Source organism: Mastomys coucha, unplaced genomic scaffold (genome assembly GCF_008632895.1).
Source record: "Mastomys coucha isolate ucsf_1 unplaced genomic scaffold, UCSF_Mcou_1 pScaffold5, whole genome shotgun sequence".
In the NCBI taxonomy this organism is placed as follows: domain Eukaryota; kingdom Metazoa; phylum Chordata; class Mammalia; order Rodentia; family Muridae; genus Mastomys; species Mastomys coucha.
The window spans coordinates 90,651,377-90,664,854 of NW_022196911.1; the positions used below are offsets into that span (position 1 = coordinate 90,651,377).

Here is a 13,478-nt window from a genome sequence, read left to right on the forward strand (position 1 = left end):
GTTGGACTAACCAGTTCAGCTACCTCCATCCAGATTAAACAATACCCAGTGATCCTGGGAACGCAAGGGGAAATCTCAGTCCATATTACCTAGGTTGAAGAGACTGGCATCGTGGAGCTCTGCCGGTCACCCTGCAATCCGCCTCACCTGCCTGTGAAGAAACCCGGGCCCTCTGCTTCTCACGAGTCTGATTCTTCCAGAGAAACAGATGCACGCTGTTTCAGACCTGAAAGATTTTTTTTTTCAGCCACCTAGTGACAAGAGGCGAGTCAACCCATCCTTACCTTTAAATGGACAAACCCAGTGGGAGGTTCCAGTGGACAACATGCTTGGACCAGGTTACCCCAGGATTGAAAGACACTAAATGAAGACTTCCTGCCCTTCCATCAGAAGTTTCCTGGGAAATAGATTATCAGAGCGCCACTGAAGACTGCTGTACAGACCTTGGGCTACAAAATCTCAGCTAAGCAAGGCCAGCTTTGTACATCAGAGCCTACCTATCTTGGCTACCAGCTGAGGGAAGTCAAAGGGGATAGGATTACTTCATCCTTCAGATCCCAACTCTAAAGACAAAGAGAAAGGTTTAAGAGTTCCCAGAGGCAGCTGGGCATTGCTGCTTCTGAATAACAGAGTTTCTGGTATTACCAATGCCTCTATATACCAACATGGGAAGCCGGCACTGTACCGGTAGGCTGGCTTTGTGTGTCAATTCGACACAAACTGGAATTATCACAGAGAGAGGAACTTCAGGTGAGGAAATGCCTCCATGAGATCCAGCTCTTAGGCGTTTTCTCAATTACTGATCAAGTGGGGAGGGCCCATTGTGGGTGGTGCCATCCCTGGGCTGGAAGTCTTGGGTTCTATAAGAGAGCAGGCTGAGCAAGCCAGGAGAAGCAAGCCAGTAAGGAACATCCCTCCATGGCCTCTGCATCAGCTCCTGCTTCCTGACCTGCTTGAGTTCCAGTCCTGACTTCCTTTGGTGATGAACAGCAATGTGGAAGAGTAAGCTGAATAAACCCTTTCCTCCCCAGCTTTCTTCTCGGTCGTGATGTTTGTGCAGGAATAGAAACCCTGACTAAGACAGGCACTAAGCCCCTAATTTGGGTGAGACTAAACCAAAGACAAAGGGGGTTTTAACCTAAGCTTTGGAGCCATGGAAATGCCCTGTGACATACCTGTCCAAATGATAGGACCCTGCAGCCACAGGATGACCCACCTGTGGTAGCTACTGCTAGTTTAATGGAGGAAAGCAAACAAGTTACCTCTGGATTGAGACCTTATACTAGAAGCACCCCACAGCATGGCTGCTGCCCTCCTCTGAGGACCACAAGGACACTGGCTGTCACTGACTGTGATCCAGTACAGTCCTACTCTTTCCTGATCTACCCTTGAATCCAGTTTGCAACACCCACTGCCATCAATCCTGCTACCCTCTCGCCTGGTGATGCAGGTGCTCATCCATGACTGTTGAGGTGGAAGATGAAACTAGGGCCACCGGAGACGCAGTAGCTACTTTAATGGAAACAATTTGGGCCCAAGCCAGGTACCTCAGCTTAGAGAGCAGAACTGATTGCTCTGACTCATGGACCAACACTCAGTATGCTTCTAGTACCAGGCATGTCTACAATATGATTTGTAGAGAAAGAGGGCTCCTCATCACTAGGAAAAAGAACATAAAAAAAAAAAAAATTGGCTCTCCTAGAGGTCATTTGGCTTTCCTTACAACTGCTGGGTTGCTGACATGCCTGCCTGACAAATGGCCCTAAGGCCAGTGGGGCCTACTGATACTCTGATAATATACCTCGACCAAGCGCTGCCTCGGGCTCTACATGAAAAGGAGAAAATGACAGCTTAAACCCACAGGTTGATGGAGGACACCAGAGGGAAAGGTCATTCCCCCAAAAACAGTTGGCAGGACTCTGGGAACCAACGTTCACCAGGCTACTGGGTGGCTTAGACCAAGGTATGTTCTATCTAGGCTGGACAGCCTATGGCGAGATGTCCCGGCCAGATGCCAGGTTTGTGCACAAGTGAATCCAAAACAGAGAGCAAGTCCTTACCCAGGAAGGGGTCCAAGTGGGGGACCAACATCCCTAGGAACTCTGGAAAAACTAACTTTGTCAAGATCTGGCCTGCTAGAGGAGGCTAAAAGTATTTGGCAATTTTTTTGTTTTTGTTTTTGTTTTTCAAGACAGGGTTTCTCTGGGTAGTCCTGGCTGTCCTGGAACTCACTCTGTAGACCAGGCTGGCCTTGAACTCAGAAATCCACCTGCTTCTGCCTCCCAAGTGCTGGGATTAAAGGCGTGCGCCACCACTGCCTGGCTTATTTGGCAATTCTTAAAGATACCTTTTCCAGGTGGGTACAAATGTTCCTCACCTGGACTGAAACTGCTCAAACAGTAGCTAAAAAGCTCCTCTGGGACGGGTCCCTTGATTTAGCCTCCCCCTAGCAACGGGGTCCAACAATGACCTGGGTTTCATAGCCAACCCTTTTTAATTAATAGCTAAAGCTTTAGACATAGATTGAAAACATCATTGTACATAGAGATCTCAGAGTTATGGATAGGTAAGAAGAATATACAGGACTTAACAAACTGTCAGTAGAGTCTACCAAAGGATGGATAGTGTCCTTGCTTTGCTTTGCTCTGCTTGCTTTGGGCTGCATCCCATATAGAGGGGGATTTATTTCCTATGAGATTATGTTTGGAAGACCTTCCTAACTGCTTCACAGGCTCAGAAAGTGATGCTGGCAGAATCCCCTGCTAGTGCGACTACAGACCAGCAACCAAGATTCCACCCTGCCCTTGGCTTGCTGATGCCCACTGTAAGTGTCTGCTTGTATGGGGAAACGGAGATCTACGTGAATTTATCTTCTCAGATAGGAATATGGAGTTTACAATTCTATATATGCCCTGTGGCTGGACCCCTTGGTTGCAAAAAAACTAGGGAGTTTGAGAGTTTTCATTGCAAAAGTTGCGACTTCCTACACCTGCCTGGTATCTGCTTGTTGAGAGGACTGGGCTGCAGCTGTTGGTTCATGCCTGGTGTCTGCCTGCCTAGAGGACTGGGCTGCAGCTGCTGAGTCACATTTGGTGTTTGCTGCCCAAGAAGGTCAAACTCACCCCCGAAAATCTATTGCTCAACAGGTCCACTTCCCCCTTTTCCTACTAACTTTTCTCTTGCACTACCTCCGCTGGGTGGTAGACTAGAGGAGAGGTTGAACTCTTATTAAATGTAGGTTACAAAGGATTTCTGCCTATGTCACTGGGAAATTTATGACTTGAATCTAGCCTACAGTCGTTGAACTCAGCCATAGGGAGGCCAGGGCTCTCTCTGCATCTACTGTTTCAACTGGAAAGTGAAGGCATGCTGGGCAGTGGTGGCACATGCCTTTAATCCCAGCACTTGGGAGGCAGAGGCAGGCAGATTTCTGAGTTCGAGGCCAGCCTGGTCTACAGAGTGAGTTCCAGGACAGCCAGGGCTACACAGAGAAACCCTGTCTTGAAAACAACAACAACAACAAAAGAGTTCTTTGGAAAGTCAGTTGTGTTGGATGGTGTTTCGTTCCTACAAACACATGAAGGAGTGCTTTCCTGATGTAGACACAGGTGAAAGGCTAAGGCCAAATCATGAAGGAACATTTCGCTGAAACAGAAACAGGAGAAAGGATGTTCTGCTAAAATAAACATATAAAAGGACACATGATGAAGGGTTCTTTGCTAAAAACAAGCATTTAGTAGTCTGCCTTATATTTCATAGTTGAGGTCAATTTGTTTGGACTCTGAGGACTCAGGCTGACAGGATGCACGTGCTAAGGCACGTGGAGGACAAGTGGTGTTTGGAGGGGATAAATACGACCGGACGGAATGATGGAGACAGAGCTCGGCTTGCTGGTACAGCTAGCTGTGCGATGCTTGTGGGTCTCCAGTCTTCACTGTTCTTCGATTCCCTGAGAAAAGCACAGCCAAAAACTTCTGGTGTTCCTGCTGGTCCCTGCTGCTGACTCGAGGCCTAGCTGACTCGGCTAGGTCATGCCACTGCTGTTGCTAACCCTACTCTATGGAACTGGACTATTGGTGTATCTGTGAAGTGTTTGCAAAGGATCACACTGCTGCTGCTGCCTGCTAACCTATGAACTGAACTGCCAATTTCCAGACAACACAGATGGGGGTTGCTCCAAAGAACCTTTCTAAACAGGTCCAGTTCCCCCATATCCTTTCTTTTCCACTCCCTCTGGTAGGTGGTGGGCCACAAGAGAAGATAAAGAGTTTAAGAACCATCATTGAAAATAGGATTTGAGCAGGACAGTGGTGGCGCATGCCTTTAATCCCAGCACTTGGGAGGCAGAGGCAGGTGGATTTCTGAGTTCGAGGCCAGCCTGGTCTACAGAGTGAGTTCCAGGACAGCCAGGGCTATACAGAGAAACCCTGTCTCGAAACACAAAAACAAACAAACAAACAAAAACAAAACAATAGGATTTGAAAACATTAAGTTACAAGTCTCCACAGGAAGTTTTCTGTCAAAATGGCAGGAAACCACTCACATTTGGATTCAGCCATTCACCCAGAGCAGCTAGCACACAAGAGTTTCCTCAAGTGGGTAAAATTAAAATACATTCCCAGCCGAGCAAAGTAGTGCATGCTTGTGATCCCAGCTCTCAGGAGGTAGTGGCAGGAGAATCCCATGAGCACAGGCCCTAACACAGGCAATACTGGGAGACCTCATCTTTAAAGAAGAGGAATTGTAGGGCTAGGGGGATAGCTCAGTTGGTAAGTGCTTGCCTTCAAGTATGTGGACCTGAGCACAGGCCTCAGACACATAGAAAAATCCCAGGACTTCTGGAGCTTGTTGGCCAGCCATCCTGATCGACTTGCCCAAGGCTCCAGACCAGAGAGATATACACTGTTACAGAAAGATGGGCAGAGCCTGAAAAGTAATACGTGAAGTTTTCCTATGATCCCGCCCTCCCTCTCATACGCGCGTGCACACACACACACACACACACACAGAGACAGAGAGAGAGAGAGAGAGAGAGAGAGAGAGAGAGAGAGAGAAGGGAATATGCAAATTCCTGTGATCTCAGACCTCAGGAGACTTAGACAAGAGGACAATGAGTTGAAAGCTAGCCTGGGCTACATAGTGGAAGTGTGTGTGTTCCAACCCCACAGTGGTACAGTGCCACCACCATCTGAGTCTTTGAAGTCTTCCCTCTTCATTCATCTCTGGTGTGAGCAAGAGCCACTATCCCAGCCCTGAGGGTGAGGATAAAGCCATCATCCCATTTATCTCTGCAGTGAAACATCTGCTAATTCTTGCTGTGACACTGAAATTTCTACAGTTTAAATAAAGCTCTTTCCTGGCCAGGAAGAACAAGATCTGCATTCACTCAAATGGCCTTTGCCAGCATGAAAAGCTCTTGTGCTAAGTGGCACAAAGAAAACTGACTTCTTTTTAAAAACAAACTTTTAGGGGTTGGAGAGATGTCTCAGCAGTTAAGAGCACTGGATGTGGGCTGGAGAGATGGCTCCAGTGGTTAAGAGCACCGACTGCTCTTCCGAAGATCCTGAGTTCAAATCCCAGCAACCACCTGGTGGCTCACAACCATCTGTAATGAGAGATCTGACTTCCTCTTCTGGAGAGTCTGAAGACAACTACATTGTATACATAAAATAAATAAATAAAAATCTAAAAAAAGAGCACTGGATGTCCTTGCAGAGGATCAGGGTTCAATTCCCAGCACTGACTAGACAGTTCCCCACCATCTATAACTCCAGTTCCAGGGGATCCGGGTCGTCTTCTAGCTTCCCTGGACACCAGGCATTTGATGCACAGACATATGAGCAGTCAAATACCCACACAGAGAACATAAGTATTATCGTAATGGTAACAAATCCTTTTAAAAAAATATTAATGTTTAAAGTCAGTAGAGTCAAAGGAAGTCACATGATGGAACAACAAGACAGCAGGTGGCAGGACACACATGCCTATAACTGCACTCTTCAGTCTGACAGGGCAGGGTTGAGAATTCACATCAAGCACCTGGACCATGAGTCATCAGGGCCCTGCAGAGAACGCTGAGGGGAAAGTACTGCCTGCACAACTGTGGGGACCTGAGTTTGGATTCCCACCACCCATGGAACAAGCAGATCGTGGTCACATAAATTTATTATTAACCCTGTGCTGGTGGGTGGATCCCAGAGACTTCCTGTGCAGCTAGCTTATCTGAAATGATGAACTTTGGGTTCAATAAGAAGTCTGGTCTCAAAGACAAGTAGGTAAATAAATAAATAAATAAGCAGGGCGGTGGTGGCACACGCTTTTAGTCCCAGCACTTGGGAGGCAGAGGCAGGCAGATTTCTGAGTTCAAGGCCAGCCTGGTCTACAGAGTGAGTTCCAGGACAGCCAGGGCTACACAGAGAAGCTCTGTCTCGAAAAAAACAAAATAAATAAATAATAAATAAATATAGCTCCATGGAAGAGACTAGGGCCTCTCCACAGCCCTCTGAGCTCCACATGTAACCTTGAGTGGGCATACACATGCATAACACACAGATGCATTGTCCCCCCTTCTCTGCTGTGATAATCATCCTGACCAAATGTCCCTTGGAGGACAAAGGGGTTTCTCCTGCTTACAGCTCAGGCTTAGAGTTCATGGTGCAGGGAGGTTACAGTAGCAGGGGCTTAGAAGCAGCTGCTCCCATTCATAGCCAAGAGCGGAGAGAAAGGAGTGTTCACAGGCTTGCTTGCTCAGTCTGTGGGGCTGGGCGCCTGAGCTTCCCCATCTGGTTCCTAGCAGTCCTGGACAGCTGCTGGTCTTTAGTCAACCTCTGAAGGCAGAAGAAACGGGTTCCAATATCACTGAAGGAACCAGTAGAGGCAGCAACAGGGTAGATGAGCAGACCAGAGAGAGTGAAGGGTAAGAAAGTAGATGGCACAGCTTGCCTTCTTTCAGCTCCTCTTATGTGGGCTGCTGAGAGAAGGTGCCACTCACATTTAGGGTGGGCCTTCACCCTCCAGTTAATACAAGAGAACTCCCATAGTCCCACCCACAGTCTAGCATGATGTAAACAACCCTCATTGAGGCTCTGCCCTGTGATTCCAGCCCATATGAAGTTGACCAAAATAACAACAAAAAAAAATGTATACACAACAACCATACATACAACATACACACACATATAAAACACATGTATACAACATACATATACAACACAACAAATACAACATACGTACATATAAATACAAAATACACATGAAAGGCTAGAGAATCTTAGAATTTAAAATGAGGGCATTTAATAGAAATGTATGTATAATGTGTAACCTTTACCTAAAAGGGGGCATGGAAAACCTCTGTATCAAGCCAAAAATGTGAAGTAGGTAGTTCCAGGAACTTGGCTAACTCATTGTGGATGAGTCAGGAGGAGCAGGTATAGGGAACCAGAACCCTGAGGCTCTGAGTTAGCCAAGTTCCTGGAACTACCTACTTCACATTTTTGGCTTGATACAGAGGTTCTCCATGCCCCCTTTTAGTAAAGATTATACATTATACATACATTTCTATTAAATGCCTTCATTTTAAATTCTAAGATTCTCTAGCCTTTCATTCCCCACTTCTTCTAGTAGATAGTTATAATCATAGAACTAAATATCAGTATCATTATATTTTAGATTTTCCTGGCCTAGCAAAGTATAATATTGTTGGCCTAGCATTAGAATCTGAACAGCACTTATTCTTTCTCTAACAAAGGCAACTAATCTATTAAGCACACACGGGCCTATGGTTATTTAGTCTTTCTCTGAGCTTACTCGTGGAGTCTCTAATGACTCCTGAATGGTTTACATAAAAACAACATTCTCCTATATTTAAATTAATGGCAGCTCTTATTCTCTATAAGCCTTATGCTGCACTACCATAGGGGATGTTCCTGTAGCTTCCCCTGTAGTCCCTAAGCACAGTTCCAACATAACTGTCAGGGGAACTCCTAATTCTCTTCTATTGCCAGGCATTACCTTACTGGCTCTCAAGCTTCCTAGCTTCTCTTCTTTCCTGTCTTTATCTCCAGCTCTCTAGCCTCTTATTCTTTCTGACTCTCACACTAGACTCCATCTTCAAAGACTCTCTTTTAAACATTCTATCTCTTCACTATGCCCTTTCATAGTCTTTCTGTAACTTTTCTTTTTCTTTCTCCGTTTAAAACACTTTCTCAGCCACCTGTCTTAATGACTTATCCTGCATCTCTTTTAACTTTCATAGTCTTTCAACTCCACCAGAAATCCAGGAATGACTGAATAATAGAATATACGGGGAAGCTTAACACAGCTTCCAGAAATATTGCCAATTAATAAGAGACTGCTGGACACCTGGACAGCCCTTCAAAACTTTGGAGCATCAATCTTCAGCCTTCTGGCCCGTGAATGTCTGAGAACAGGTACTTTAAGGACTGGCCTACTCTGTCTCGGCAGATATAAGCTGTCCTAGGCCTGTGTGTCCTTTTTGGACAGTATCGTCTGCAGATGAAGAGGCAACTTTTGCCCAGTGGCTGTCTTGCCACAGCTGGAGCAGCTCAAATGATGCTCAGTTTCTTCTTTGAGTCTGAGAAAGGGGTACTGTCAGTCGCAGACAGGTCTCTAGCCAGATGAATAAATAATATCAAATGCCATATTCTGTGGATTTCTGATGTTTTTGAAAACCAACTATCCATGTAATGTAATCTGGACTATTGTCTACAAACTACTCCCAGTTATTTTTCTTTAAATCACCCTAATAATAAACTCAGAGCCATGAATTTGCTAATTTGGCCCTAAACTCACAGGTCTAAACATCTCAGATCTGTCTATAATAGCAGTAAAAAAAGGAACTGGTTCTAAGCCCTGTCTACTAGGGAAATACTGAAACCAGAAATCTCTTAAGTGAATATAGAAAACTTCATCTTTTGGTCTTGAAGTATGCACAACAGAACTGTATTAGCTACACCTCACAGTCAATAAGAATACCATTGTACACCCAATCTTAACAACAAATTCTCAACTTAAAAGCTCTTACCTTTTTCTTGCATATTAGTTTAAGATGGAAATGGTTTATAACACAAGCCTCAACTTTTATCAATCACTACTGCATATAGGATACAAAACTCAAAACTAATAATATAAACATCAAAGCAAGCTTTCTGAGAATAAGCTGTGTATCTGAAGAAATACTCTAATACCTGATTAAATTCTAGTCACACAATGTTTCTAGATTAAATTATCTTTACACCAATTAAATCACTTTCAGTACAGGGTAAATATTATCAGAAGAGTCTAAGATTCTCCTTAGTAGGTTTTTCCCAATACTAGTGTTTGAAGTCGGAGCCTTGAACATGTTAGACACTCTACCACTGAGCTGTATGCCCAGTCCTTCATAAATTATAGCTGCCTATAAACAAATTCTGTAAACATACCTACCAAGTCTACAAAAGCAAGACTTGTTCATTGGCAAAAGAAAAACCCTCAAGCAACGCTAAAGAATATAAAAGATAAAGTTTGGGCTAGATAGATGGTATTGGCCACTCTTGCATAGGACCCAGAATCCATTCCCATCACCAATAATATGGCTCCTAACTGTCTGGAGACCAGGTTACAGAGGTTCTGATGCTCACTCCAGCCTCCTAGGTTACTGCATGCCCATTGGCACATACATACACATGCAGGAGAAACACTAATATAGATTAAGAATGAAATCTTAAACTGGGCAGTGGTGACGCACACGTTTAATCTCAGGAGTTGGGGGGATAGAGGCAGGTGGAGCTCTGAGTTTGAAGCCAGCCTGGTCTACAGAGGGAGTCTGGGACACACGGAGAAACCCTGTCTTTACAAGACTTTTGGTTGTTGTTTTTAAATCTTCAGTTAACCACCTGCTTACTGTTCTCAGTAGCTCTCACACCCTTCTGGAATGGTTGGAGCAGCAACTGGGCTTGAACATGTTAGGAAAATTCTCTACTATGTACTATGAGCTATGTTCTCAGCCACCATCCCCACCATGGCTTTAACTCATTGTAGCTTGGGCTAAACTCAGATCTCTAATATCCTGCCTCAAATTCCTAACTAACTTGGAACTATACCACAGCACCTGGCTCTTCTAGATCTTAATAGGCATGAAGAGAAATATACACATTTATAAAAATGTAACAATTAAGTTTATTATACAAAAGTTGTCTTATCTCTCAATAAGACAGACACAATGTAGGTTGGCAGGACAGATCCCTCATCCTCAGGGGATGGGTCTTCAGTGTGGGTGCATGTCTTACAGAACAAGCACCCATAGGTCAATGGATGTGGACCATTGTTTCACACCCTACCTGGTCCAGTGCACCAGAAGATGCACATCTGCATCTTTGTGAGCTTTGGTGTGTGGGTCTCTCTGCAAGCTTGTCCTTAGAAGTGGCACTGTACCTGGTCTCATCCTGGATACCCAGGACAGGAATAGTAGAGCAGTGGCTTTTTAAATATTGGTGGGAGGGACAGTGCAAGATCACTTCTGAGAAGGTGACATCTCTCCACTCTCACCCACAGCAGTGACTATACTGACTGGGAATAGAATCACTAGGGGATTGGAGAGATGGCTCAGTGGTTAAGAACACTGGCTGTTCTTCAGGACCTGGATTCAATTCCCAACACCCACATGGCAGCTCATAACCATCTGGAATGCCAGTTCTAGGATTTGACAACTTCACAAAACACCAATGCACATTTTAAATATAATAAAATATTTGATACCCTCACAGAACACAGATGCACATCTTAAATATAATAAAATATTTCAGCCACTGAACTTCAGGAAAGCAGCCATACAACTGAATTAAAATCCCCATACTATCTTCAATGTCAGGTAGGTGACAAGCAGGCTGAGGTGACCTCCTCCTACAGGGAAAAGCCCAGTTCTCAGAGCCTGAATCTAGCTGGAATCCCTGTCCTGTCATCTTCTAGGGTGGCCCAGGGATGAGTATTCTTGAGGGTCCTGAATGTGAAGCCAGCCTGGTCTCCAGAGGGAGTCCAGGACAGCCACACCTGCCCTGCCTGCACATTGGCCTTCAGCCCTCTGCAGCACACCATCAAAACAGGGGTAAGGTGCTAAGGGATGGGAACCAGGAACTATCTTCACTCCTCAGATCCTCTCAAAACAGTCCAACCTCCAAGCTGTGCTCAGTCCCTCTGCCACAGGACAAAACCTTCTTTCCTTCAGGAGTCAACTTTGAGCTGGGTTGGCCTGTAGAGCCTAGAACCCAGGCTCAGCAGGAGGAGGAGCAAGGATCTGCCTCCTCTCCCCAAGGGATTCCAGGAGAGGAATGATGTGGAAGGAAGCATTTGATGTCTTCACACCACACAAGTCTGACCAAGGCTGATTCTCCAGGCTTTCTCCCCACCCAACCTTCTCCCGAAGGTTATATTCTGGCTTGTATCTCCCTAAGAGTCCCATGCTTCATCAAGTTCTGGTCTTCCAGGAAAGCAGGTCCCAGGACTAGAACAGAATTGTGGGAGCTTTCCAGTGCATTTCTTTAGTGTCCCCGAGGCCCCAGGAAGCTGGAGGTCTAAGCTTTCATTCCCAGCTTGGATGCTCCACCCTCCCAGCAGGTGGTCAGTGCAGTCAGTCATCACTGGAAGCAGGTGCCAGTGTTTCCTTAGCCTCTGACCTTGTCTCCATCCCCACTTAGCAGCCAGCTGGGGAATCTCAGTGCCTGTGTCTCTGCATTGCTATAGAGGTAGAGGGAGGTTCTCTCTGCGCAGGTGTGGTTGGAAGATGGCTCAGAGTCTGCGCAGCTCAGTCTTCAATCTCTTCCAGGCTCAGATGTGCTTCTGTAGGATGGCAGAGTGAGCTGTCCAGTCAAGATTGGCTCTCCACTAGCCATGATCTGTCTACATCCACTACAGGTACCCCCAATTCTAAAAATGTCAACAGCCTTTCGTGTGGGACAGAGATTATGGATGCAGCTTAGCTCTCATAACAAAAGGGGAGGGGAAGGCAATGTATAAAAACAGTAAATCAATTCAAAGGACAAGAGACATGATGTGATAGGCAGTCATTCCAGGGTCAGGGGCTTGATCCAGGAGGTTTGTGTGTGAGGTAGCTCAAAGGGTTGCATAGGCATGCCCTCCCATCTGGTCAGCAGGGCCCTTAGACCTGAGGCTGTAGGGAGGAGGTAGTTCTGTAGGAGTTGAGTTCAGAACAACCTGCAGGAGAAAAGGGATCTTCGTTTTACTTATAGGGTCTGGGTCAAGAATGACAAATATGGTTGGCAGAGCCATCCCCAATCCATTATCGCCCCCTCCTCCAATCCATTATTCAACATGTTGGAAAGCCAGCTATGAAACACATTAGGTACTGGGACAGAAAGACTCACCTGACTGTAGGATGGTGGGGGACCCAAGGAGGTGACCCAAATGCTCTCTAGGGGAGCAATGGAGGGTGGTTCTGGAGGTATGTGATGATCTGCTGTTCTGAAGTCATGCTGAAGTTCTCTGCAACTGGGACAGAAGTGCCTCACTAGGCCCCAGATGCACAAGATGGGTACCATGGCCAAGAAGATGAGAAACAGGATCCTAGGGATTTTGGCAATGGTATTGTGATAAGTGCCTAGGTCATGCTCCCTTGCAATACTTCCTACATCACCCACCCCTACCCTGTTTCTGATGGATCCAGCCCTTAGTGAAGATGCTCAGAAGTGGTCACCCTGTGCTTACCAGAAGGGTGCATTTTGAGGATTCCAGATTTTAGGATCCCAGACCTCTCTTTCTGGACAGCATTCATTGTCACAGCATATGAATCCTTTGGGGCAGCTTCTACTCAGGAAAAACAGGGATGGGGAGATACTCATGGCATCAGAGTGTCCAAAAAAGGGGTCCCCGTTTCTCTAGACACTTAGACCCTCAGGTTGCCAGCCCCCCTTAGTGGGTGTGGGGTACAGATCCATCCTGGGATCACTGGGAGGAATTGGGGTCTGGACTTGAGACCTGAGTTCAGAGTTCATCACGGCAGTATGCCCTTATCCCTCAGGCAGAATGGTCCTGCTGATCTTACATGGGAGGCACCTGTGGGACATTTGACTCACCCCCACCCCTACCTCCCATCTATGAAAGGTTGGGGATTAGCAGTTACAGACTTGCAGCTCTCGAGGTTGAGTAAGCTGAAAGGAGCTGGGGTTTCAGCAACAGGAGTGTTTATAGCCTGTAGAAGAAAAAGGACAGAGGTCAAAGCTCAAAGCCTGAGAGTTGGGTCTCAGGTATTAGAGTGCTTGTCCAGCATGGCGGTAAGTCAGGTAGGTTATGCAGAAACCACGGGTACTTGTCCATCATGAGAGAACTCATGAGAAGGCAGAACTATTCAAGGCTACAGAGCCATTTTGAGGCCAGATTGGGAACAAAAAAACTCTGTCTTGCTGGGCGATGGTGGCGCACACCTTTAATCCCAGCACTTGGGAGGCAGAGGCAGGCGGATTTCTGAG

The 13,478-nt window shown here is 46.0% G+C and overlaps 1 protein-coding gene across 1 annotated transcript in view; it reads right to left on the bottom strand.

The window, feature by feature from the left end:
- Positions 1-12,105: 12,105 nt before the first annotated feature.
- Positions 12,106-13,478, bottom strand: part of LOC116078534 (transmembrane protein 92-like) — a 26,324-nt gene continuing 24,951 nt past the window's right edge. The window contains exons 5-6 of the mRNA XM_031353818.1: positions 12,378-12,516; positions 12,106-12,207 (exon numbers count right to left, since the gene is read on the bottom strand). Of these exons, the coding sequence (XP_031209678.1) occupies positions 12,106-12,207; positions 12,378-12,516 (241 nt within the window). The remainder of the gene's footprint in view (positions 12,208-12,377; positions 12,517-13,478) is intronic.